This window comes from Homalodisca vitripennis, chromosome 1, assembly GCF_021130785.1.
Source record: "Homalodisca vitripennis isolate AUS2020 chromosome 1, UT_GWSS_2.1, whole genome shotgun sequence".
NCBI lineage: Eukaryota > Metazoa > Arthropoda > Insecta > Hemiptera > Cicadellidae > Homalodisca > Homalodisca vitripennis.
Window position 1 is genome coordinate 12,121,379 of NC_060207.1, and position 25,225 is coordinate 12,146,603.

General features: G+C 34.8%; 1 protein-coding gene across 4 annotated transcripts in view; it reads left to right on the forward strand.

Annotated features, from left to right (window-relative positions):
• Positions 1–4,647: 4,647 nt before the first annotated feature.
• Positions 4,648–25,225, forward strand: part of LOC124357270 (unconventional myosin-X) — a 153,490-nt gene continuing 132,912 nt past the window's right edge. For 2 of the 4 annotated variants that reach the window (XM_046808858.1, XM_046808879.1), the window contains exons 1-2: positions 4,649–5,351; positions 17,192–17,272. In XM_046808858.1, coding sequence (XP_046664814.1) covers positions 5,001–5,351; positions 17,192–17,272 — 432 coding nt within the window. In that variant the 5' untranslated portion in view covers positions 4,649–5,000. Of the gene's footprint in view, positions 5,352–17,191; positions 17,273–25,225 lie in introns of all 4 variants that reach the window. The other 2 variants (XM_046808868.1, XM_046808890.1) reach the window with 2 other exon arrangements.

The following is a 25,225-nucleotide window of genomic DNA, read 5'->3' on the forward strand; positions in this document are numbered from 1 at the left end:
ACCGCTCGGCTATCGGCACTCCCAAATTGTGTCCAACAATTCCACAGCCTCAATTTCACAACAGATCCTTCCAAATCTGAATTTGTGAATCATTCTTTAAGACCAATTCATTTGGAATGTGAGCCTGCCGCCATGTTGGCATCCATAATAGAAGATCGAGGGTTGATGTGAAATGGTTACGTCGAGTCAGTTTGCACAAAATTAGCCAAGGGCATTTACGTTTTTAAGCCAAATATTGTCCAATGGAGTAGTGTTATATAAGATATATTATTGTCCATTCTTGAAGATGTCTTGGTTTTTACGGAACCTATGTCAGCAATTTCAGTTTCAGAATTTGGAGTAAGGAAAAAGGAGGATGACAAAGATTTGATTAGTCTAGTATGAAAATGCTGGTAATTGCCTTCGACATTGGATTGCAGAGGTACATTTTCAAAGAAACCATTGACTAATTGTTATTATTGCGATAATGAATGGTAAAACAAAATGTAATCTAAAAAATCGTGATAGAGTTGCAACTGATTTTGGGTGTTTTATTAATGAATACCATCCTCGTTTTTAATGCCATCAACTGCGTTTATAGAAGACAGTAGTATCCCTATGAAAATTTATAATATTCCAAGCTGTCTTGGTTTTATTTGAAGAGTGCTATCAAACACTATAGATGACTTAAAATTCCTTATAATATCTCTATAGCCTACCTCTTTTTCAGGGAAAAATTTAACTGTTTTGCATCAGGAGAACTGTCTAAATCTTTAGTGAAAAATTACCACGTCTCACATTTCCAATTTTTCCTGTTTCAAGGGCACTTTTAAATTTAAAGATTTCACTGTAACCTTGATTTCTTTCTCTGGAAATGCTTGATAAAAAAAAAAAAAAAAAAAAAAACTGGACAGAGGAAGAAAAAGCCTGCATTTTCTCATCCACTGATTCGGAGCTGAAGACATTGGACCACGATTCACACAGTAGCAGGTTGAAGATCCGCACGTTATTGTTACAGAAATATCTTCTGTAAGAAATAATTTTACAAAACTTTACGACAAAAAGTTACATTTTTATAACCATTCAAATGGGCAGATAGTGTCTAAAGTGGTGCTCTGATATACAATGGGATTTTCACATTTTAACAAGACCTACAATGCTCAAGTGTACTTGCCATCCCATGCACATTTTATTAATTATTTTAAAACCTGGACCACTGTCAATGATACCAAGACTCTCAGAAGAATGGCCAAGCGTCAGCTACTTTGGTGCCTTCGCCTGGATTGCAAGTTATAGAAACTTTATCCATGATAACTCGTATCGGAGGTAACATCAAGATTCCTCCTGCAAAAGGCGACATCTGACTGTGAATAATTTTCGACACCAGTCTCTAACACCTTCAAGGTTCCAGAGAACAATTTCGAAAACAATTCACCTAACTAGAGGTTACCTCCTCTAAGTGTCTACTGTCATGGGCCGAGCAATTAGCTTCAACGAAAACAACCCCAAGGTTTGAACACATCAACTCAAGTTGTTCATTGAAGAGGAAAGTGCTTGTAACTAATGTCAGATTGTATTAATATACTATTCAACAATGTTAAAGCAATGGGAAAAAGTGTTTTCACAGTATACCACAAGTCTGCCATGGCCTGGAGAGCCTCCCACTTAACATGGCCTCATTGTAGCCTAAACTTCCCTCATAACCTTTCTTAAGATTATTAGTACCTATGTGAATATATCATAGATAAGTCATAGTTGATGTATTTTAAAAGTTTATGCTTGATGTCGAGGATTTTTGCTCATGCCCAACATTTGAAATAAGCTCCTCTTTTACGACTTAACGCACTTGAATATTGAGTAATGGAATCACCTATTAATAAAACATTTTCCTTTAAATCTTTACCTTCAGGTCTACTTGTGGTCTCCCATCCGCTTTAAGCATCTCACTGTCAATATTCTTATCAATGTGTTTGCTCTTAGGTTTAAGTTTTGTCTTTGGTTTTCTGTTGACTTGGTTTGATTTATTTACAAGATTGTTTAGATTTTTTTAAAATCAATAGTTACAGAGCCATCAGTATAGTTACAAACACTGTATTGTTTGGCAATTTCACTTTCTAAAATAGACGAGACTTCAAACCTATTTCTACAGACTACACTAGGATATGGGACTGATTTGCTGTAAAATATATTGCTCTGTTTTTTATATTTTACAATCAATCAATTATCCCTTGTATACTCTCTCAGTTTACAGCAGCCTTTTCAAGGAGTGTTTCTCCATTTATAACATTGCACTCTCTCTGCACACGTATTGATTGGTTCTCAAACCAATGCATAAAAGAAATCTGAACACAAGGGATACAATAACATCTACGTATGTAAACTGTAGATGGAGCTTATATTGGTTACTGATAACTTACTTACATTAAAACATAAAACCAATATTTAATACTTTTATTTGTTGTGAGGCCTTTCGATAGCAAGTATCTCTTTTGTGATGTGTCTGAAGAAGATAGCCTTGCTATCGAAAGGCCTCACAAAAAAATAAAATAAAATAAAAGTATTAAATATTGGTTTTATGTTTTAATGTAAGTAAGTTATGTAAACTTAGCATTAAGAATAATGCTAAAACCACATTCATAGGCATTTGTTTGCTGGTAACAAGGGATTTCAAATATATTTGAGCCTAATATATCAAGTTTTATTCCAAATTTGCATGTAGGTTCTCAGTTAACACCCAACAGTGAGTCGAGGTGGTAAGCTTCAGGTCTGCATCTGCACTGTCATTAACACAAAGGAAACTATATTTACCAGAATAAAAATTACATAACATCAACATATCATTTAAACATCATTTTGACTCTATAACTTAATAGAGTTGTACCCAGACCAAAAAATATCATATCTTTTGTACCGTGATCAGGCATATTTACAAAATATTCATTGATAATGTCATGTCCACCCATTTATCATCTCTGTAAGATCGCCTTGGTTTGCTCCTTAGTTTAATGATTTCAACATTTACTAAATTTAACTGCTAAGGTTTTTTACAGAGGTGCTTAAGCATTGTTCCACTCCAACTTGTGACAGGAGTGCTTCACAAGTTTATCTGCTAGTAAACAGTTTTCAGCTGTTAAACTTGAAACCACTGCATCACAATTTCGAAGGTCCAGCTCCAGTGTTAATTTTTTCATCGAGAGACATCTTCTCCCCCTCAACAAGGTCCTGAAGCTTAAAAGAGTGATTCATCTCTACCAGTCTCTGTTTCTTCTCAAGCGTTAATTTAGATGTAAGAAGATCAATGTCATTTTCATATTGTTGTAAGGATTTATTATACTGTTCACATTCACTGTTCGCTATATTAAAGTTTTTAGTAACTCTGATATTTAGAAATTATGTCTTTTAAGTCAATTTCAGGATCATTTGAAGTCAAGATATTTATCTCTTGAGTTAAACATAAAATAGCATCATGAATGTCTAATTGACATTCAAATATGATTCGACAGAGTCAGTGGAGATAAGAGAGGCTAAAAAAATTAAAAAGTAACAGAATTCAGATTTTTTAAATTACAAATCTGATTAAATAAAACGTACAAACTGCAAAGCAAGTTTGATAATAAAAACAGCCAACTATGTCTAAAAATAAAACTTACTCAAAAAATCAGTCAAATCTAATTTATCAATATAAATCTAAATAAAATTTAATTAAAAAAGTGAGGTACTTGTCATAGGATTAAAATTTAGTCATAGTTTGCACAAAGCTATCTATCTATCTATGTTTCAGATTAAAGTACAGAGAAACAAACCTACAGTACTTTAACTCTGTGGTTGACACTCTACCAAAAACTTAAAGCGTGCTGTTTTATCTTAACCTAAAAACTGAAATTAGAAAAAACAGCAAAAACGTTGTGGATTTACTTTTGAAAATTTTCGTTTTTAGTCGGTAATCTCCATATTGAACATTATATTTATGAAAATATTATATACTAATAATTTTGAGATTAAAATGTTTACTAACAGTGTTTTGTTACCTTATATTTCGATTTAGAAAAGAATTGTCTAGAACAGTATTTTTAAATACTTCTTCTATTTTGTATTAATATAGTTTATACCCTTATATAAACTGTTTTAAAACCTTTTCACAGAAGACAAGATGTAAATGTTTGACTTATTTTTCCAGGCTTGATGTGTTGTTTGTCTTTAATTCGTCTATAAGAAAGGGACAGTCTACAATTATTAATTGTACGACCCAATGCTAAACTTTAGCTGCTCTAGATTGTTCTGATTGTTGTCTAGTGCTGAACAATAGAAATGTAATAATGAATACAAAGATCTAACAATAACAATACTTCAATGAAGTGGTCTGTCCTGTAGCGCTTGACGCAACGTAGTAGCAAAAGAGAGAACTACTGGAGCTCGTTGTTGGTCAGCTGGTATTCTCAGGTTAGCCAACTGTTTAAACCAAGGGATCACTTCGTCGTAAATTATACAACGCAAATATTTTTACTGATTCTCGCATAATATACGTATTTCCATCAAACATATAAAACTTTAAATAGGTTTTAAAGGTCACTATAAATTTATAACTGAGATAAAGGCCTGGTATATTTAGTGCTTGCGTTCTCCCCTCAACTGGCAACACTGCTTCACGGCTGACCGTTTGCTGCAGCCGAGCCGGTCTCAGCTGGTCCGCCAGATGTCTGTTGATTCAAACGCGGTGTTCTAGTGTGGTGGTGCTCGGATGGTTAAACGGTGGATAGTTTCGTGTCGTGGCCGGGAACAGTGTTGTATGAAGTTTGGAAAAATTACGACAGTGCTATTTATACACTTATTCTTAAGCTTATATTTTAGCTTTCAATTGTTTTAAAATCCCCAAGTTCTTGCCCTAACCTGTATGTGCATTGTTTTATTGCTTGTACAGTAGTTTTTATTTTTCCGGTACTTATTAATATTATTAAATTTGTCTCGTATGTAACTTTTGGTGCAATTTATTACTGTACACACTTGGTGCAGCCACAAGGAAAATGACGAGCAATGCTGAAAAGGAGCCTGTATCCAAGTTCGAACTGTCCAGAGAAGTTTCCAGTCATTATTTCAAAAGTTCCTTTGCGAGATCCATGTTCAGTAACTCCAATCAAAGCAAGTCATTGGATTTTGTGTATTTCGATAATAGCACAATAGACGAGGAAAATGAAAATGATTGCAAAACTCCGACTGATGACATAAATACGGGCGGTAGTAAACCATTCACTAGTCCATTAAAACGTGTTTATTCAACAAAACTGTTCGACCAGAAATACGAGCCGGAATTCTTGAAAACAAACTCTGCTAGAAATCAAAACAATAATGCGATTTCGTATTGGAAACGTAAACAGGTAAGTTCTTAATTGCCATCTAAGTGTTTAGACCAATGCTAGACATTATTTTACTTGTCATAAAAGTTGTTTGGTTTAGGGTTTTTATTAGCAAGTTTTATAAAAAATCATGAAGTACAATTTTGTACATAGCAAGTAAGTTATAAAATGAAAGTGGTAAATTTTGTTTTTATGAGATATTGCTCAATTGTTCTTAGATTATTAATAAAGCTAAATAATAGTAATTGTAATAACTGAGTTGCTATAATAGTCTAGAAGTTCAAAAAATGCTCTCATGATTGTTCTAATATTGTCTAAATAACAGGCACAGAACACTCAAAATAGCTCTCATAATAAATTTACATATTTTCCTCCACATAGTAGCAACTGGTGTTAAAAATTCCAAATCTCTATTCTGTAATCAGTACAAATAATTTCAACAGAAATAAGTGGAGCTCGAAAGGACAATAAATAAAGTCCAAATTTTTAAGGAAATTATGTTAACTTGCATTTTATAAGTATATAACCAGGTTTTTCTTCAAATTAATAAGAAAAATTTCAAGTAGACTTTAATTAGCAGCCTACATTCGTTGTGCAACATTTTATCAAATGTTATGATTAGACTGAATAATTTATTCTTTATTTCATTTTATATCATATGGTTTCAAATTATTGGATATACCGGTAGTAATTTTTAATGTAAACAATAATCAGCAAGAAGTAACTAATGTTTTGAGTATTTGAAAATGGTGATGAATATGAGGAAATTGCTACAGTATAATAACAGGCCACCACCACAATAGAATCATATTTATGATTATCTAAATTATAGAAACAAAAATGTTGACATGAATTATGTTATATTAAAACTATCTATGTTGTGTATATTTATAAAATGTAACAAACAAAACAGTTTAACATTTAGTCACTTTTTACTGTTTTTAAGAATATGCTATGATTCTATTGTGTTGGTGGCCTCTTCACTGCAGCCGAGGAAATTATGTGAGGAAATTATGTGAGATAGGTATCTTCTAGAGTGGGTTTGGCTCGGGGTAACCCATGGGGAACTATCCTTTCCTTTAAAAGTGGTTGCTTACTGCTATCTGAGCAAGCTATAAAGTTATATATGTAGGTATATGCTAGATAATTGGTTTTATTACTTAGTTATGTTATGTTACATATATATATAATTATTGATATTCTTTATGTATTATTCTTGTTGTTAATATCATTCTTGTTGCGTATGATTATTATATAGGCCTAATATCAAAGCTGGACAATATATGGAATCATTCAATAATAGCAATTGAGTAAGTGTAGGCTGTTTATTAAAGTCAACATTTATGTGTTTTGACTGTCTGTTTGTATTTGTTTATTAACACTTTGGCTCCCATGTGGTACAATGTCTTATCATTGTTTGCTCAGAGAGTCAGCAAAGTGTAAGCGTTGGGAGTAAGCATGTTAATTGGATCAAATTTTAAATTCGGTTTTAGTATAACAAGCAAAAAAAAATTGTAATCTGAAAAAAATATTGTTACATTTTTTTGTTACTCTTGCATTTTGAATTCCACTAGCAATGAGTGCATTGATGATAAATTTCTTTATTAGGGAAAATGCTCAGAAAAACCAGGTTATTTTTTCTTATTTAGTGCAAATTGGCTTATGGCTCTTGGGCTATAACTACAGGCAGGATTTACTTAAATATGTGTGAAGTCTGAATGTAGGCTAATACTTTCAATATTGATAGTCGTTTCAGTTTAAGCTGAAACAGTTTGTAAAATAACCTAATCCTTAATTCTGTTGTATGTCTAGTGCAAATATAACATAGGGAATTGTATTTTGTGAAAATCTCATGTCATTAAGCAAAATATATTCAAATTTGCAACTTAATAATCCAGTATTTGTCTACACAATGAATGCAAAAATAGGCTACAATCTGCAATAATTTGAGTATAAAAAACAGTTTTTCGGTTAAAAGTTATGAACATGCGATATTTAGGGTAGAGTACCATAAGTAGACTCAGTTCTTATACTGGTATTAATACACAATATTGATTGATAACCATCAACACTGATTAATTAATTTGGACTGTTAATTAACTGTAATTATTTGTATCATAATTAATAAATGTTAATAATTAACAAATTATTAACATATTATGTTGTTTATATTATAAATGTGACTTCTTCATCTAAATAAAAATTACAATTAACTTTAAAATACTAAATGAAACACTGAAAGATTGACACTGAAACTGTGTTTGGCATCCCTAAGAGGAAACAAATAATTTCTTTTAAGCAGAATGCTATATTCTGCCTTAATTGATTGTTGGTTTTGTTGTGGATTCTTTATTATTTAGGGGATGATGGCATTGGTACATATAAAATTAATTCTTTTAATTTCAAATATATGGTTTTTTAATATAGTATTTTACATATGTTGATATCAATAAATAATAGTTGTATTATTTGATACATAAGTATTGAATATTCTGCTGAGCAATATGAAAACCGGGTTTGCTTATCTTACTCTACCTGAAAATTTAGATGTAGCCTATAGATGTAAACCTAAGACCTCAAGTAATGCTAAGAAGCTATTCTGCTTAATTTAAATTTAATTATTAGTACCGTAACTTACATAATTTATTAAGTATTTAATTCTACATTTTGTTTTCTGTAAAAATAGAGTATCTGTTTAATATCAGTCAGTCAGTTTCTAGTAGTCGTGATCAAAGTAGGATCAAATTTATGGAAGAAAACCTCTGCTAATGTAACATTTATCAACTTCCCCACAATATTTTACCCTTGTAATTCCCAAGAGGTAATAACTTAGCTTTTCTTTACAGAGATAAAAATACCATGGAAATTCGTTGAGCATAAAGCTAAAAGCTTTTTACCCTTCAATGCATTCCTGTGTTCTATTTTGTTTGGCTCCACAATCACAAAATTTGAATACAAATCTGTTCCCAAAATTAAATAGTTAATTGTATGTATAGCTTCTGCCTGTGTCACTCAGTTGTCAATGTGAATGAAGTACAGTGTCAATAACTGGTGATAATGTCTTTTTATTTTTCAATTTGAATGACAACACACGCAAAAATTTGCAAATCTAAGCTGTTGTTATTTAATGAAATACACCCCATTAATTTTTTTAATAAAATTATCCCCAGTTAAAAAATACCAACAGAAAAAGCTATTGTTTTTATGAGATTCAGACATACTTTTACCGTAATAATGAAAGTTAAATATTAATGTGTATGTGGGTATTTCATGAGCTTACCTACTCAACATTCCACAATGGTTTTTGGCTCATTTGGCACATCAAACAGTAGTGTAAATCAATATTACTAAAATGGCTGTATCTGAGTAAAACTTAATAGTAAAGCTGAATAGCTTCTTAGCATTACATGAGGTCATAGGTTTGTATCTATACAACTAAACTTTTGGGTAGAGTAGGGTAAGATAAGCAAACCCATCCTTCAGCAGAATATTCAATACTTTATGTATCGAATAATATAACTATTATTTATTGATATCAACATATTCTAAAATACTATATAAAAAAATATTTGTTTAAACGTACATGGCAAAGTAAAAACTTGAAAATATTTTTTTAAACAGTGTAATTTTTGTAATTTTAATTAATTTCTGAGAAGACAACTGTACATCAAATGTAATGTAAAAGTTTATATTTTACATTGCTTTAAATTTTTAATTGGTCGCTTTGATTATTGGCCGTCACCAATAGTATCTGCATGTAATGTAACAGCTATATGTACATATAGCTACACACCTGAAGACAATGTCATTAAATTGCTCTTTTATTTCTTGTATAATAAAAATGTTGTATAACTGAAAATCAACTGCCTTTATGAAGAAGATATAAAATATTAGCGATGGATGGGTTAGAATCAAAGGCACTTTATCCTGTCCAGCGACAATAATTATAATGGGTTGTTCAATTACTAATATTGGCCCTGGGGGCGCAGTGGGTGTGAGGGGGTGTCGTGTTGGGGGAGGAGTGGGGGGCCATATATTACTCACGCCTGTTGGGTCGCCAGCACCCTACATCCGGATACACCAACCCGTTCTTTGCTAGTTAAGCATTTTTCTGTTACTATAAAAAGACATAAAAGACATAAAAAGACAGAATTCTTGCTGTAATTCATTCATTGCCTATCAACATTTGTGTATTTTATCGTATAAAGCAACATTATTTATCGTACAAAACCTCCTGCACGATCCAGGATAGTATTTGTTGGCATCTACTGGTGATCTACATCTCGTGTTTTATCAGTTGTTAAGCGTTGGGCACAAAGTTTTCACTTCTTTTTTTTAACAATGAAAGTAAATATGGTAAAGCAGTCAGAGTGGCATCGCACAATTTTATTTAATTCACGTACCTTGGGACTGAGTTTCGTGGTAATTTTGTTGGATTTATTGTCCATTACAATCGACTAGATCAATCTTAAAATCCCTCTGATCGACCAGGGGCAGTGCCATTCTAATGTTTATGGTCCCCTGTTTCGACCAGGGGACGAAATTTTTCAAGTGGGTTGAGCGGCAGGGTGCGGTTGTGTGTGTGGAAGCCGTGCTGAAAGTAAATAGAATGAGCTTTGTTAAAATTCGTTAAAACACTATACATGCAATGCCCTTTGAATGCCAACGGCCGATTTTACCGGACGTTCGGGGAAAAAATCACTAAAAATTGATAATATTTTAAAATTAATATTTTATTAAATTGTTTGTGAAGAACCGTTCTTTTCAAAATAAATTGTTACACTGCACTTCCGATCAATTTTCTTTAACGAAAATCAATCTAGAACTCACATATAAACATTTTTGGTTGACATGGCTACCGGAAACAATGTGACATTAGTCTCTTAAAAGTTGTATAACACACTCATTATTGAAGATGATATACATTTTTCAAGATTTATAGACAATTAAATACTCTTTCCAGTGATATGGACAAAGAAAAGGATATGATATTTTTGGTAATGATAGGTTAAAAACGAAATTTAAATAAATTCTAGAATTTTTGATGTAAGTCCAATTTGATATTCCTAAATTTAATTTGATGGTAACTTTGTTATTTTATGTTAATTAGGCAAAGTTTTCAAAGAAAATTTACAAAAAAGTATGTTAACAGCTTATTAAAAATCAAACTGTGAATGTTTTACTGAAACCTTGCAAAATGCCTTCAAAGGGCTGGCACTTTTAAGTGCATCGACTAGAAAAATACCTGGCACCTTTCAGTACACCCACTCAAAAAAATATTGGCAATCAAAGGGTAAATATTTCGTATTTGATGCTAAGGTTTCAATGTCATGCACGGATTTCTTTATCACTATGACAACGTGGTATTGTTTATTGTACCAATCCAACAATGTGCAAAACTGGTTTTGTAAATATTCTTGATCTTTTCCTAATGTCTTCGAAAAGTATTTTTGTAATTTACAGCATTTTTAGCAAAGTTGGAACCCGCGGTTAAAGCTAGAAGTTAGGTACCCATTAGAGGTTAGTAAAAGTCGGTAATTTTGCTGCCACTTCCGCCGGGTCCAGTTGCAGTAGGCGTGACAGGATACTAACCGAGATGAGAGTTTTTCATATAATCTCTCAAATTAGACATTATTGTCGAACAGGATAGAAAGTATTCTGGACATTAAACCTAACTAGACCTGTAATCTAGAAATGCGGACAATACAACCGTTAAAAAAACAGTGGTCAACCATTCCCTTGAACAAAATAACCTGAATTCTTAATCCTTACTGCCAGTCAAGTTTATGTTACCTCACAGTGAAACAGCTGGCAACACTTGGGGGTAACACCCATTAACCCTTTGAGTGCCAAGTAGCCTATGTATTGAGTAGGTGTACTGAAAAGTAGGAGCCCTTTTGAAGGCATTTTGCAAGGTTTCAGCAAAAAATACACAGTTTAATTATTTAATAAGCTATCAACATATTTCTGTTTTATCTTTCTCTGAAAACTCTGCCTAATTAACGTAAAATAACAAAGTTACCATAAAATTAAATTTAGAAATACCATAAATGGAATTTCAGAATTTAATTTAATTTAATGTTTCAACCAAATTATCATTATCAAAACATTTATATCCTTTTCTGTATCCACATCACTGGAAAGGGTATTCAATTTCTATAAATTTTGAAAAATGTAATTCATTATCCTCAATAATGAGTGAGTTATAAAACTTTTAAGGAACTAATGTCACATTGTTTTCGGAAGCCATCTCAACCAAAAATGTTTATATGTGAGTTCTAGATTGATTTTCGTTAAAGTAAATTGATCGAAGGTGTACTATAACAATTTATTTTGAAAAGAACAGTTCTTCACGAACAATTTAATATAATGTTTGTTTAAAAATATAAAGTTTTCGAATTTGTAGTAATTTTTTTGCTCAAACGTCCGGTAAAATCGATTGGTAAAAGTTGGCACTTTTCGGACAACTTTTGACATCAATCGGACGTTGGCATTCAAAGGGTTAAGAAAGTGTTTTTTTTTTTTTTTTTTTTTTTTAAGAAGAAAATAATAGTTTTCCCCAAAATAAAACTATTTGAAGAACACAATTCCCTATACACAAAATCCGAAGGCTCAACCTACATTGTAACAGTTGCGTTATGAATATTTTGTTAAATTAAACACGTAGCAAAAATCTGAAATGCTGATTGATAGAATAACTTTATTCTTAGAAAACATAAATACAAATGTTTCTGATAACGTTTCTCATCTTCATAAAGCAGTATTTTTAGCATATTTTGTCTCATACTAATCAACCGAAAAATAAAAATTACATTTTTATTTACGAGTAAGAAAAATGTCCGGTTTATCGGACGCCTACATTAATAGAGTTAAAAATATTATATTTTGTGAAATAGCTTTTGACCAAAAATTTAAAAACTGTGAAGTATGTTTTAAGTATGAAGTAGGCCTATGACTAAAATGATTGTTCAGGTCAGTGTTTTATTTTAAAGAAACAACAACCAAAGTTTAGATGCTCTCTCTACCAGCTTCTAAATACTCCAAGGAGATCAGGTTGAAATAAACACATGAAGTTAGTTAAACTTGCACGCAGTACTGTTAGTGCGTTAAACCCGCTTAACTAACCCCCTTCCCCCACTCCCTTCCCCCTATCATGGCAATTAACAATGTGTACAACTTGCTAAGGACCTGACTACACTGCGTCTCGTACTGTATCTGTATTCTCGGTACTGTATCTGTATTCTCCGCTCTTAGAACCTCATTCCAATCAATTGAGGGTAACTTTTCCACTAGAAATTTCAAGGGTTGAGCGAAAATGTTATTGGTGTTGGGTAAATGTAAAAGTGTTTTCACTTTTGTTTAATTTGACTATTATAAATCGCCCATATTATTTTATATGCTTTAAATTAGATGAGTACTAGAAATAAGTGATTAAACTATGAGTCACATAAATTGAGTACTATTTACTTAAACACATAAATTGTAAAGAATTAATTTTTTAACAATTGATTGTCTTTAGTTATATGGATAAAATTTTCTGGAATTATATTGCAATACATTGTTTCCTATTTTGTTATTTTTGTTACCAAACAGAGTAATTTGTGGTCGTAAAGGCAGCCATCTTTTTAATGAGAAAGACTATAATATAGTACCAACAGATAGTCCAACCAAGGTTTGCAGTTGCTGGTAGTAGCAGCGAAAAATTATCTTCAAATCTCTTTGCATCTTGTTATACAACACACTTGGGCTGTCTCTGATGTTTATTTTATAAGTGAATTCCCAAAAGATCCTCGGAGTTACACGTCCCATAACATATTGTTGTAACAGGACTGTTACGTAATGGATTTCCCACCAGGCGATCATTTGGTGAGATGTGTCTAGATACATTTGAGATCAGTTAGATTCCCATCTCCACAACCCAAACCATCGATTTCGTTTCACCGGTACAGGAGGTTCTGAATTTCCAGTAGGGTTATCACCGGACACTCACTCGGATGGTGAAATGCCTCTGGACATACCTAAGAACAATTATGTACCCATCTACGCAACCCAAACTATCGATTTCGTTTTACCGGCACATGAGGTTTTGGATTTTCAGTAGGTTTATCACCGAACACTCTCACTCGGATGGTGAAATGCCTCTGGACATACCTGAGATCAATTATGTACCCATCTACGCAACCCAAACCATCGATTTCATTTCACCGGTCCGGCTGATCTGTTTTTCAGTAGGAGTGTCACCGGACGCTCTTACTAGGATGAAGATAAGCCTTTGGACATACCTGAGATCAGTTATGCAGTTAGTTCTCAACCATAGATTGCGTTGCACCGATTCAAGAGTCGGTTTCTCTTGTTTGAATGATGAGATGTCTCTAGGCATAACAGAGATCAGTGATACCAATTTTCGTTTGATAAGCTAAAAATTGTGACTTAACAGAAAAATTATGAAAAAAACAGATACAATTGTTTACTAAAATCATTGCAAGTAGATTAGAAATCTACTTAAATACATTAATATTTTTGAAGCTCACTTGAGCAAAGAATTCAAGCAATGTTACCGAGTCACAGACCTGTACGCGAGGTGCGAGTGTGGGGGTCTGTCTGCACGCTGGCGGTACTCGTGCAGGCCTGTCAGTGTATCCTATTGCATCTGTTCCTTTAATTAGTGTTGTTCCTTCCCCTTTGTTAAATGTGCGCACTCCACACCAGTGTGCCCGAGGAGAGTGTAGTAACTCCCTCACGCCACTCTTGTACGCGAGGTGCGAGTGTGGGGGTCTGTCTGCACGCTGGCGGTACTCGTGCAGGCCTGTCGGTGTATCCTATTGCATCTGTTCCTTTAATTAGTGTTGTTCCTTCCCCTTTGTTAAATGTGCACACTCCACACCAGTGTGCCCGAGGAGAGTGTAGTAACTCCCTCACGCCACTCTTGTACGCGAGGTGCCGAGTGTGGGGGTCTGTCTGCACGCTGGCGGTACTCGTGCAGGCCTGTCGGTGTATCCTATTGCATCTGTTCCTTTAATTAGTGTTGTTCCTTCCCCTTTGTTAAATGTGCGCACTCCACACCAGTGTGCCCGAGGAGAGTGTACGTAACTCCCTCACGCCACTCTGGTTCGTCGCCCCTAACACGCAATCAATGTTTTGTCCTCGTGTGTTTTTTTTATTTGACCTCTGGTCGTTTTGACGATGAGCGATGACGTGTGGGCCAGCACAGTTCTGAAGGAACATATTTAACGACTGCTCGTGGCACGCAGTCAACCCGCTCTGTTCCATTCCTCTATTCCTAAAACACAACATGGTTACTATTAATTTGATGACGAATGATAGATGATGTTATCTTTTTGCGCCAAGCAATAGGAGCATTGCGAAATTTTAAACTGTAAAGTAAACTATAAATGTAGTCCGTTAGTACTTTGTAAATATGTCTGTGTAAAGTTAGTAGTTGAGTCCCATGGTATCACTGTTGATATCCTACAGTGATTCCACCCAGCCTACTGGTCATACCCACATTAACAGCTGATTTAATTAATCTCATTCGCTATTGGGATCTGGTCAGTCGTAGATGGTTGGTAGACGAATGCACACGCATTGTGACCTGTATCTGTAGTTTAGATTTAATGATTAGTGTTGTGTATAGTTTTTTTATTAAGTGCATGTTTTAGAGTTAGTGAAGTTTACACACAACATGGTGGTTGTGATTCCTGACAGGCGTGTCACAACGCTCTGGTATGATTTGTTTATTGTAACCTAGTTTGTAATTATGTGTTAGGTTAGTTATTTACCTGAAGAAGAGATCAGATTGCAGATCTCGAAACGTAGTGTTACGATGGCATAATGATGGCACGTGTCCGGGAAAATCCTGTTTCCTTCACAATCCTTCCATCGTCAAAAATAAACTTCAAACAAAGAACTGATTTAAACTTGAAACCGAAATATTTGTAGCCCTCCAACTGTTACAAATTTGCGGGAAACAGCAGGTATAATGTGAGTCATAACCGATATCTTGCTTGTTATATTACTGTTGGTAATTAATCGTTACAACTCTTAACAGGCCACAGTGGAGCCCACTTGGGTACAACATAGAAACTTGCTGCCAGAGCATGAACTTTGTTCACATAAAAGTTTGTTGGTCTCAAGTGATTTTTAAAAGTGTTTTGTACATAAACAAAGAGCATCACCGGTTATCCCATGGGACGGGACGACATACATGAAAAATACACCCAAATTCACCTTAAAGAATCAGGGTGACCAGACGTCCGGCTTTAGGAGGACATGTCCTCCTTTTTTAATATATGTCCTTCTGTCCTCCCGGCTACTGAAAATTTTTAAAATATCTGGCTTTTTGGCGAATGCTAAAATGTTAATTTCTTTATAATACGTTAGAGAAAAAGTCTAATAATAATTAATTCAATATTATGCCACATAAAAATTAATAGCTTCAAATAATACTTCCATCCACCTATATATTCTTTTAATAATTATAATATTCTTTTCCTAATAATATTTAATTTTTCTGTTTATATGTAAAAACAAATCCAATTTGAGCTAAAAACAATTATAATATGCTCAAATACAGTACGGCACTAATTTATTTATATGAGCGTTAAAAAAATGTAAAGCAATGTAAAAATATTCTATTTATTCTCGCAAAGTTTGTAAAAATATGTAATACTATCCTCCTTTTTGTTTTAATGTCTTCCTTTTAAACCCCTAAAGTCCACATTTTGGGAATTTGCATCTAGTCACCCTGTATGGGACTTAACGGTAAGGAAACCATGAAATACTTGTGTGCATGTGCGAAGTAGCGATTGACATGCTACTGGCTAGCGCAGCAAAACTGTATTTACTTTTGAAATATGCCTCACGTAATTTGTAAGAAGAGATTCATTAGTTTTGTGTGTTTGGTGGTAGCTGCAAAAGATGTTTTTCGGAACTCTACGATACGATGCCCGACTATAAAAATCTGTTTTGTAAGATCATCTACTCTATATTGGTCTACATCGCCGCATTCGAATATTTCTATATTTCGCAAATTTAAGGAATGATTTATCTTATCTGCCCTCCACTTTGCACATACTGAGGATATACTGTCACATTTGACATAGTACAATCTTCTTTGGATGTAGAATTTTGGGACGTAGGATGATATACTGCATGATTTATATCAAGGCTTAAAAGAGTGTCAATGTCTGATAGTTTCGTTACCACTACTGTGCCAATTAGGTGGCGAACGTGTCAATTACTTTACAAAATTGTTTAACAGTTTACATTGTTAACTCTGTTTCAAAAGCATGATCTAGTTTTTGCTTTGACAGTTATAAATATAACTTGAAGTTCCTTTGTTGTTTGTTGGTACATTCACAAATGTACCAAAGTAGAAACTCTCAAAGAACAAATCGTGTGACGATCAAGTACCCGACTGCGTGCACATGCTTGTAGTACCGAGTTACTACAGGAAGTAGGGCCATTGGGGAGGTTGGCAGGTCTCCAAACGGAGAACTGTGTGTTTCTGTTATTTTTATCGCACACATCGCTGTCACTGACTATTTGTCTCGATCGTTTAAGAATTTATGTCCCACGGGACCGATATGAAACGCTTTGGAACGGAAATAAGTAAGGAGTTTTATTTTAAACGCACTTTTAGCTTCTGAGAATGAGATATCTCTTAGGTGAGGGCTGCTGTGGTATAAAGGTCTTGTCATTTATATCTTCACACTCTTGAAAAAAAAACATGTTTTGGGCTTAGTGTTAGTTTTATTCATTTAGTTGTCAAACATTAACCTACTATCTAAGAGTAATGATTTATACAGCAGCAAGCGTTATATCTACGACTGGTGTGTCAGGATTGTGTCCTTGTGTTGCAGCAGGAAGCAGCCGCAGTGCCCAGGCCGAGAGATAACTCTACGGAGCGTGGACAGGCGGATGAGATCGCCACACTCAAAAAGGTCAGTTGCCCCGTCTATGATACTTCTGTCCATAATTGATGAATATCTGTATCTGAAACATATGTTCTCTGCAATATCGTCTGTCTAAAATATCTTCTGTCTTAAATTCTGTATGTCCAAAATATCGTTTTTCGGAATTCTGAAAAGCCCATTCTGTGAAATGTTGTTATCCGAAACTGATAACTCTGGTGAGATAAGATAAGGTAATGGATTCTCCTCCTCCTTCAACTCTGTATTGTCTCCTGCTTGGCAGTTATCTCTGTTGTAAACAAACACTGTAGTCACTGACTACACTGACTACGCTGTGTGCGCTGTAACTGTGCAGTTGAGGGTTGCACAGTTTAGCAACGTACCGGACTCGCCATCTATTTAATACAGTATTTTCTTAACAGCAAATATTGTTTCTCGCAATTTTTATCGTAGACATGAAATTTGTTAAAAAAATCCCTTATCAAACTCCTTCAGTGAATTAACTTTATAATTTTGGGAAATAATTCTAGTTTTTTAGTGGGTTGAATAAAGCCAGTTATTTCTTTAAGTCCTGTAAAAGATCACATGTCATTCCATCTTGTCTCCTGGAATCTAGAGTCATGTTCCTTTTGTGCACCTGATGAAACAATGAGAATACCTCTTTACCTAGTTTACACTATCATTTGTAGTCTGGGTGCCTCTGATGTCGAAACGATGTAAATAGTTCATTTTGAGCTTCTTCGTCGTCGACTCTTTTTGGATCTGTTCAGGCGATCATGACTTCAGGTATCAGGAGCCAAGTCTGCAGAACGTGAACTAGAGTTTAAACTCAAAATTCTCATTATTGAATAATTACTAAACTAAATAATAGATAATGTAAAACGTCGCTGTTGCGTTGCAAGACAACGTCTCGGCGAGAGTGGAACACTCTCAACAATGTGTACAGTGGAAATGTGCCATCTGCAACAAAACGTTCGTTGATGTGTTCTCGCCATCTGCGTTTTGCCCGATTCGTCACGGCGCGGCCACAATAGAGGACAGGTCGACATTGTCCAAGTTTGTGTCCAGTCATGGTGCAGCGACATGCACGTGTAGGGACAGAGGGACAGACAACTTGTGTGGTCGTTGTCCTAATGTTACTTTGGGGTTGAAGAAAGAAGAATGAACCGACATCGAACTGATGAATGAGGATGTTACCAGAACATCTGTAATTTGACTACGATCTATTTAACCCTCCAACTGTTGTTCATCAAAATTTTGATAAACATAACCTCTTGTGAATTGTTGTTCGTCAAAATTTTGATAAACAAACATTCCCTTGCATAATCACTCATTACAGTATATTCCGGCAACGTATCGATTCGATTCGTGCACCAAAAGCCTAAGGAATACTATAGTTTTATTCCTCTTTGTATTGTAGTTGCAAACGTACCAAGTTCGTAGTTTGGAACGTAAAATAAGATGATGCAATTCATTGTGACCGCCATGTTGTCGATGCCGTCTGAGTGTTGTTGATGTATCGAGTCGTGTTTATTAGTAAGTTTTAGTAGGTTTATTTGTGTTTTAGTGTTGTGTTTAGTGTGTGGTGAATTGTTAAATATTGCAGTAGTGCAAATAAATATATTTTAGAATAAATAAATTTCTCGAAAATTTTTCGCAAAAGTTTTGAGTAATGACAAAATGAAACTTTTTTCGAGTCTTCAAAAAAAAAGTTATGGAATTTATTTTACTACTGCTGTATAGTTTACTTCATTCTGAGTAATAAAATATGCAATATAACATGTATTGAAGTAATACTGTATTAGTAAAACTTTTATTAGCAAACTCTTATATATACACCCTATTTTCACAATTTATGCGCATCGCTGCTTTTTGTTATATCGTGTTATTATAGTTTCATAAATTTGTATAATGCTTATGTGTTTCTGAAACTAGAATAAATTGACACAAAATGGTAATCTCACTTTTATAGTTTTCTTACTATAACTTGGTTTGCTAGGTATGGTCCCCCCCCCAAATTAAAAAAAAAATGTAAATTTTGAATTTCATGGGAAAAAAAATTTAGTAAACATTTTTTTAAGGCCAAATTTAAATACTAATATTATTATATGTTTAATTCTAAACACAAAAATATATACTTCTATATATATATTACTTTTAATTTATATTTTTAATACATTTTTTTTTAACCCTTGCACGAGGCTCGAAAACATGCCGCCACTACAGGAAAAAATGACCGCCAGTTGGAGGGTTAAGTCAGGATCAGTTACAGTATTGTTTGTAATATCTATCTTTTCCTCTTGGAGTCGTTACAGAAACACCTTTTTACACTAATGGAAATTTAATTTCTAATTTTAAAGAACCCCTTATCAAGATCGTTTAGTTAATTAACTTCATAATTTCCGTTTGTTATGAAATATTAATTTTATAGTCTTAATAAGAAAATTGTTGGAGAAAACTATCTTTTTCTCGCATATTGTTATTTCAACCGGTTTTACTCCACTCTTTGTTTGCCGTTCAAAACAATCGTAACTTATTTATTATTTTCGAAATATTAAATATTGTTAGTCGTAAAAATACAATGTATCCTAGAATCGTAATTTATTTTTAAAGAACCCCTTATCAAGATCGTTCAGTTAATTAACTTTATCATTTTGTGAATAATTTGAGTATTTTATTAATCAATAATTTTATAATCTTATCATAACATTGTTGGCGAAAGACTATTTTTTTCTCGCATATTGTTATTTTAGCCGATTTTGCTCCACTCTTTGTTTGTACTCTAAAACAACGTAATTCCTTTATTATTTTCGTAACGAAAATATTTTTAACTTGTAAAAATACAATTCATCAAAATATACGTCACTTTAAAATGGCTTGAAGGTAGTTTTGTTATCAAACCATGATAATGTATAAACGGTGTTAAAAGTACAAGCCGTGACATTATTTGTTAATTTATTTTCTTTACTATTGAATTGTCGACAGTTCGTTAATGTTCTTATATGTGTAAACCCTTGTGGTTCCAGGAACCGTCAGCAAGTTGTTAGAAACATCACAGTGGTGATAAGCTGCTTCAGAAGTTTTTGATTTTATATGGTTAACATTTTTCAATATAAGAAGCACAATAAAATGCAAAAAAAATTGATCATTGGAAGGCTTATTTGACATCCAATCCACGATATATGTCAATTTCGCGAATGAGTCACGGCGTTGAGGCCAGGCATGAATAATTCATTAATATTTGAGATGTGCTCGGTACGATTATACTTAATGTCCTGGGAATCGAAGTTATGGCTCGCGAAGCCATGACAGACAGAGCGGACAGGACATTCATGTAATTGGTTAGTTAAAGTTAAATGGAGCGCTCGGCATCAACGTGATTAAAGTGCGGATTAAATTACAAACGGTGTCTAGCAGCAATCTGAGTCCGCCAGAGCAGAGAGTGGGTAGCATTGTCACAGATGTGTTGTTCTAGTTTTGGTTTAATCTCCTAACAACAATCTCTCATCTTCTTCCACAGTTTCCACAATCTTTCGTGCCTGCTGGATCTTTGTGCTTGTAGGTTTCTTTGGAGTTTAATGAATTAATAATTTCCAAAAATTTAATCCTCACCTTTTTATATGTAAGAAGGTTTGTTTTATTATTTGTTTCTCATGTGTATAACTGGTATTATTTTAAACCCTCGGATGACACCGGCACCAGGCTGTTACCGAACGGAAGCAATACCGTCCAATCCCGGCAATCAGCGACAAGCCGCCTTTATGAGGCTCGTTCACACTCTAGTCTCTCGGTTATGCTGTGGACATGATGAGAAAGATCGTGTATGAAGCTAGTCAGGACAGGACAGGACAGGTCAGGACAGGACTGAAGCTCGAACATGACGCAGCTGGCAGTGACCGGACGACACCGGCACCAGGCTGTTATCGAACGGAAGCAATATCGTCCAATCCCGGCAATCAGCGACAAGCCGCCTTTATGAGGCTCGTTCACACTCTAGTCTCTTGGTTATGCTGTGGACATGATGAGAAAGATCGTGTATGAAGCTAGTCAGGACAGGACAGGACAGGTCAGGACAGGACTGAAGCTCGAACATGACGCAGCTGGCAGTGACCGGACGACACCGGCACCAGGCTGTTATCGAACGGAAGCAATATCGTCCAATCCCGGCAATCAGCGACAAGCCGCCTTTATGAGGCTCGTTCACACTCTAGTCTCTTGGTTATGCTGTGGACATGATGAGAAAGATCGTGTATGAAGCTAGTCAGGACAGGACAGGACAGGTCAGGACAGGACTGAAGCTCGAACATGACGCAGCTGGCAGTGACCGGACGACACCGGCACCAGGCTGTTATCGAACGGAAGCAATATCGTCCAATCCCGGCAATCAGCGACAAGCCGCCTTTATGAGTCCCGTTCACACTCTCGCCTCTCGGTTTTTTTTTGTCGAAATTACATTTTTTCTGCGTGCTCCGAAATTACGAAATGGTTTATTTACTATATTAAATGTATATAGGCCTAGCAACATCTACGTACACACACTATTTTACGTTCTCCTTTTCTCGTACTTGTGAGAACAATAAAATTATAAGTGTGTTAAAACACTTTTAATTTCCTCTTTTGTAGTATTTGACACAGACAAATTAACAAATTTCTCTGCCTTCTCAATCGTAGAAGGACATTTAGGACTTAATCCTCCTTAGTTCTAATGATAATCTCTCAGGGTTAGGATTGTTAAGGAACTATATGGTAATGGCCACGCGTGCTTATTATAAAACCTTAAAAAAATCTTTTTATATTATATGTTTAGCATGTAAGCTTTTTATATTGAATATTTATAAATATATTGATGGCAACGCGCAAAGCACTTTTAAAAATGTGTTAAACGTTGGACTATTTGATTATCTCATCAGTATTATTACAGTTTGGACCAGAGGAAATAAATAACACATTTAATATCACAATGTGCTTTAACAAATTCAATAATATGCTGAAGTGCAAAAATACTATAAAGTTCATCTTTCTCAGTAAAGTTCAGAGTAATAGCAACGTAATGCACTATATGGTTTAATGGGTAATAAATAGAATATTTCGCCACAAGGCGGAGTCCCACAGCATTGGGACGCTACTTGCTCATCGAAACCTTAATTTTGGAAATGGCGTGGAAGGGCTTTTAATGTATACATTAAAATAATGGGGTGTAAGGTTTGCTATTCTAGCAGTCGAGTTTACAGCAGTAGACTTTCTTCTACGCATACAGATCCAATGATGGAGAAATTGCTCATCTAGGCTATCTCGCTCATCAATGTGTTGATTACGCCTCTTACCAGATGATGGGTTCTGTTGGTATTTGATGCACTGTATGTTTTGTCATATGTCCAGATAAGTGTAGCTTGTCACTATTTGTTCCTGTAAAATAACCACACCGTGTATCAGTTTTATAAAAAAAGTCTCTTTCGAATTCCTTTTTTGTCCAGTTCATAATTATCCATCGATACCAGAATAAAATGGTGTACTATTTTATATATTAAAATATCATAGTCATCGAATACTACACTTTATTTAAATTTGGAGTTGCGTTAATGTCTTCCGATATTTAAATGTGAAACACTTTGGTTGTGGACTAATATTCCATTGCAACTTTTGTGGAACATTCCAATTTACGTATTTTTCTATGTAAAACATTCATGAATAAGAATGTTTTAAGATAACGAAGTTTGTGTTACCTACAGAGGCCTTTGGACATTCTGCATGCAATACAAATTACTTGGTAACCATTGATATACAAGAAAGCAAAATTATAAGATTCCATTCTAAATTTGCACGAAACGCTTCCACGTGTAAATTACGCGTAGACTACTAATCATCATGCGAATTGGAATCTATGAAAAGGTTTGATTTGAGGTCAATTAAATTAATACGTTTTTAATAAATGTACAAAATATGTCTAATTGTGTGAGAATGATGTTTGCTCAGTTATGAGTTGAGTATCTGACATGATGTATAACGCGAGTATATCGTACGCGGTGCAAATATGTCTAATTGTGTGAGAATGATGTTTGCTTAGTTATGAGTTGAGTATCTGACATGATGTATAACGCGAGTATATCGTACGCGGTGCAAATATGTCTAATTGTGTGAGAATGATGTTTGCTCAGTTATGAGTTGAGTATCTGACATGATGTATAACGCGAGTATATCGTACGCGGTGCAAATATGTCTAATTGTGTGAGAATGATGTTTGCTCAGTTATGAGTTGAGTATCTGACATGATGTATAACGCGAGTATATCGTACGCGGTGCAAATATGTCTAATTGTGTGAGAATGATGTTTGCTCAGTTATGAGTTGAGTATCTGACATGATGTATAACGCGAGTATATCGTACGCGGTGCAAATATGTCTAATTGTGTGAGAATGATGTTTGCTCAGTTATGAGTTGAGTATCTGACATGATGTATAACGCGAGTATATCGTACGCGGTGCAAATATGTCTAATTGTGTGAGAATGATGTTTGCTCAGTTATGAGTTGAGTATCTGACATGATGTATAACGCGAGTATATCGTACGCGGTGCAAATATGTCTAATTGTGTGAGAATGATGTTTGCTCAGTTATGAGTTGAGTATCTGACATGATGTATAACGCGAGTATATCGTACGCGGTGCAAATATGTCTAATTGTGTGAGAATGATGTTTGCTCAGTTATGAGTTGAGTATCTGACATGATGTATAACGCGAGTATATCGTACGCGCCGCGCCGTCTCTACTGTGTCAGTATGCAGCGAGTGCCTCGCCACTGCAGCGCAAGTGCAGCTCACCTCGCCATATATTCCCGTATCTTAGGTTCACACCGGTCATTCACCACATGGGCAGAACACGGGAACGGGAAAAAACTCGTTCCATTTCCGTCGAGTTCCCAGGGCGGCGCGAGGTCAGCTGACGGGGGTCTCAGGTGTCTTGTGCTGAGACAGAGGTACTGTGTGTGGTGTCGGGTGTATGGGAGGCGAGGCGACAGGAGTGCTCTGCTCATCTCTCTCACCTTCCTATGTTACCTCCGCGCCGCGCCGTCACCTTACATAACCTCACATGGTGACCAACATGACAAATGTTGTATGCTTCGTGTATACTGAAGTTTACAGTGGCACGGAGTTCGAAGCGGTTCCCATATGTAGAAATCGAAATAAATATAGAAGCAACCCAGAATGTTGTTAAGCTCCATTTCACCTTCCTTATGACAGCAACTGAAGTCTGTCACTTGTCACACACTTGTGGAATCTCGAGTGCACGTCCGTCTGGAGAGGTTCAAGAGTCGGCCACGTAGACGTTCAAAACTATTTCTGCATCGTTTCGACACCTAGGCTACACAAAATAGACGTTTTTGATCTCTCCAGACTGACGTGAGCTCCAGATTCCAGAAAGTTTTTCACTGTAACTACTGCAATTAAACTAAAAAATTAATGAATTATTATTGAGGATTACAACTTAGAATGATGAATAAGATTTTCTTATAAAAAGTATAACAATTTTACTGGTAATATGTTATCAAATTTACATCGTATATGAAGCATGCAATTTGTAGATACGCGTGTAATTTCATTTTAGTTAGATGTTAAATTATCTTAATATGCATTATATTGTTAGTAAACATAGATGTTTATGATAAAAGGCGTTAATTACACAGCCTTATAGCACTCGGAAATAATTTGCTTTTAGTTTAAATTAGAGTGTGGATAGTTACTGATAAATGAAAGATTTAACCGCAATGAATTATACATCTATAAAGCTGATTGACAAAATACAAATAAGAATAAGATTAATAGATCGCAAGCTGAAGCTCAACATCGTTTAGATACAAAGCTAATTTAGGTATGTACTTGCCATTTTTGGAAGTATTGTATGTAACTACTGTAACCCGCACGAAAGTAGTCCGATGTCTAGGCGGTGTTGCAATTTCGCTACTGTCTATCCATCAGCTGTTTCCACA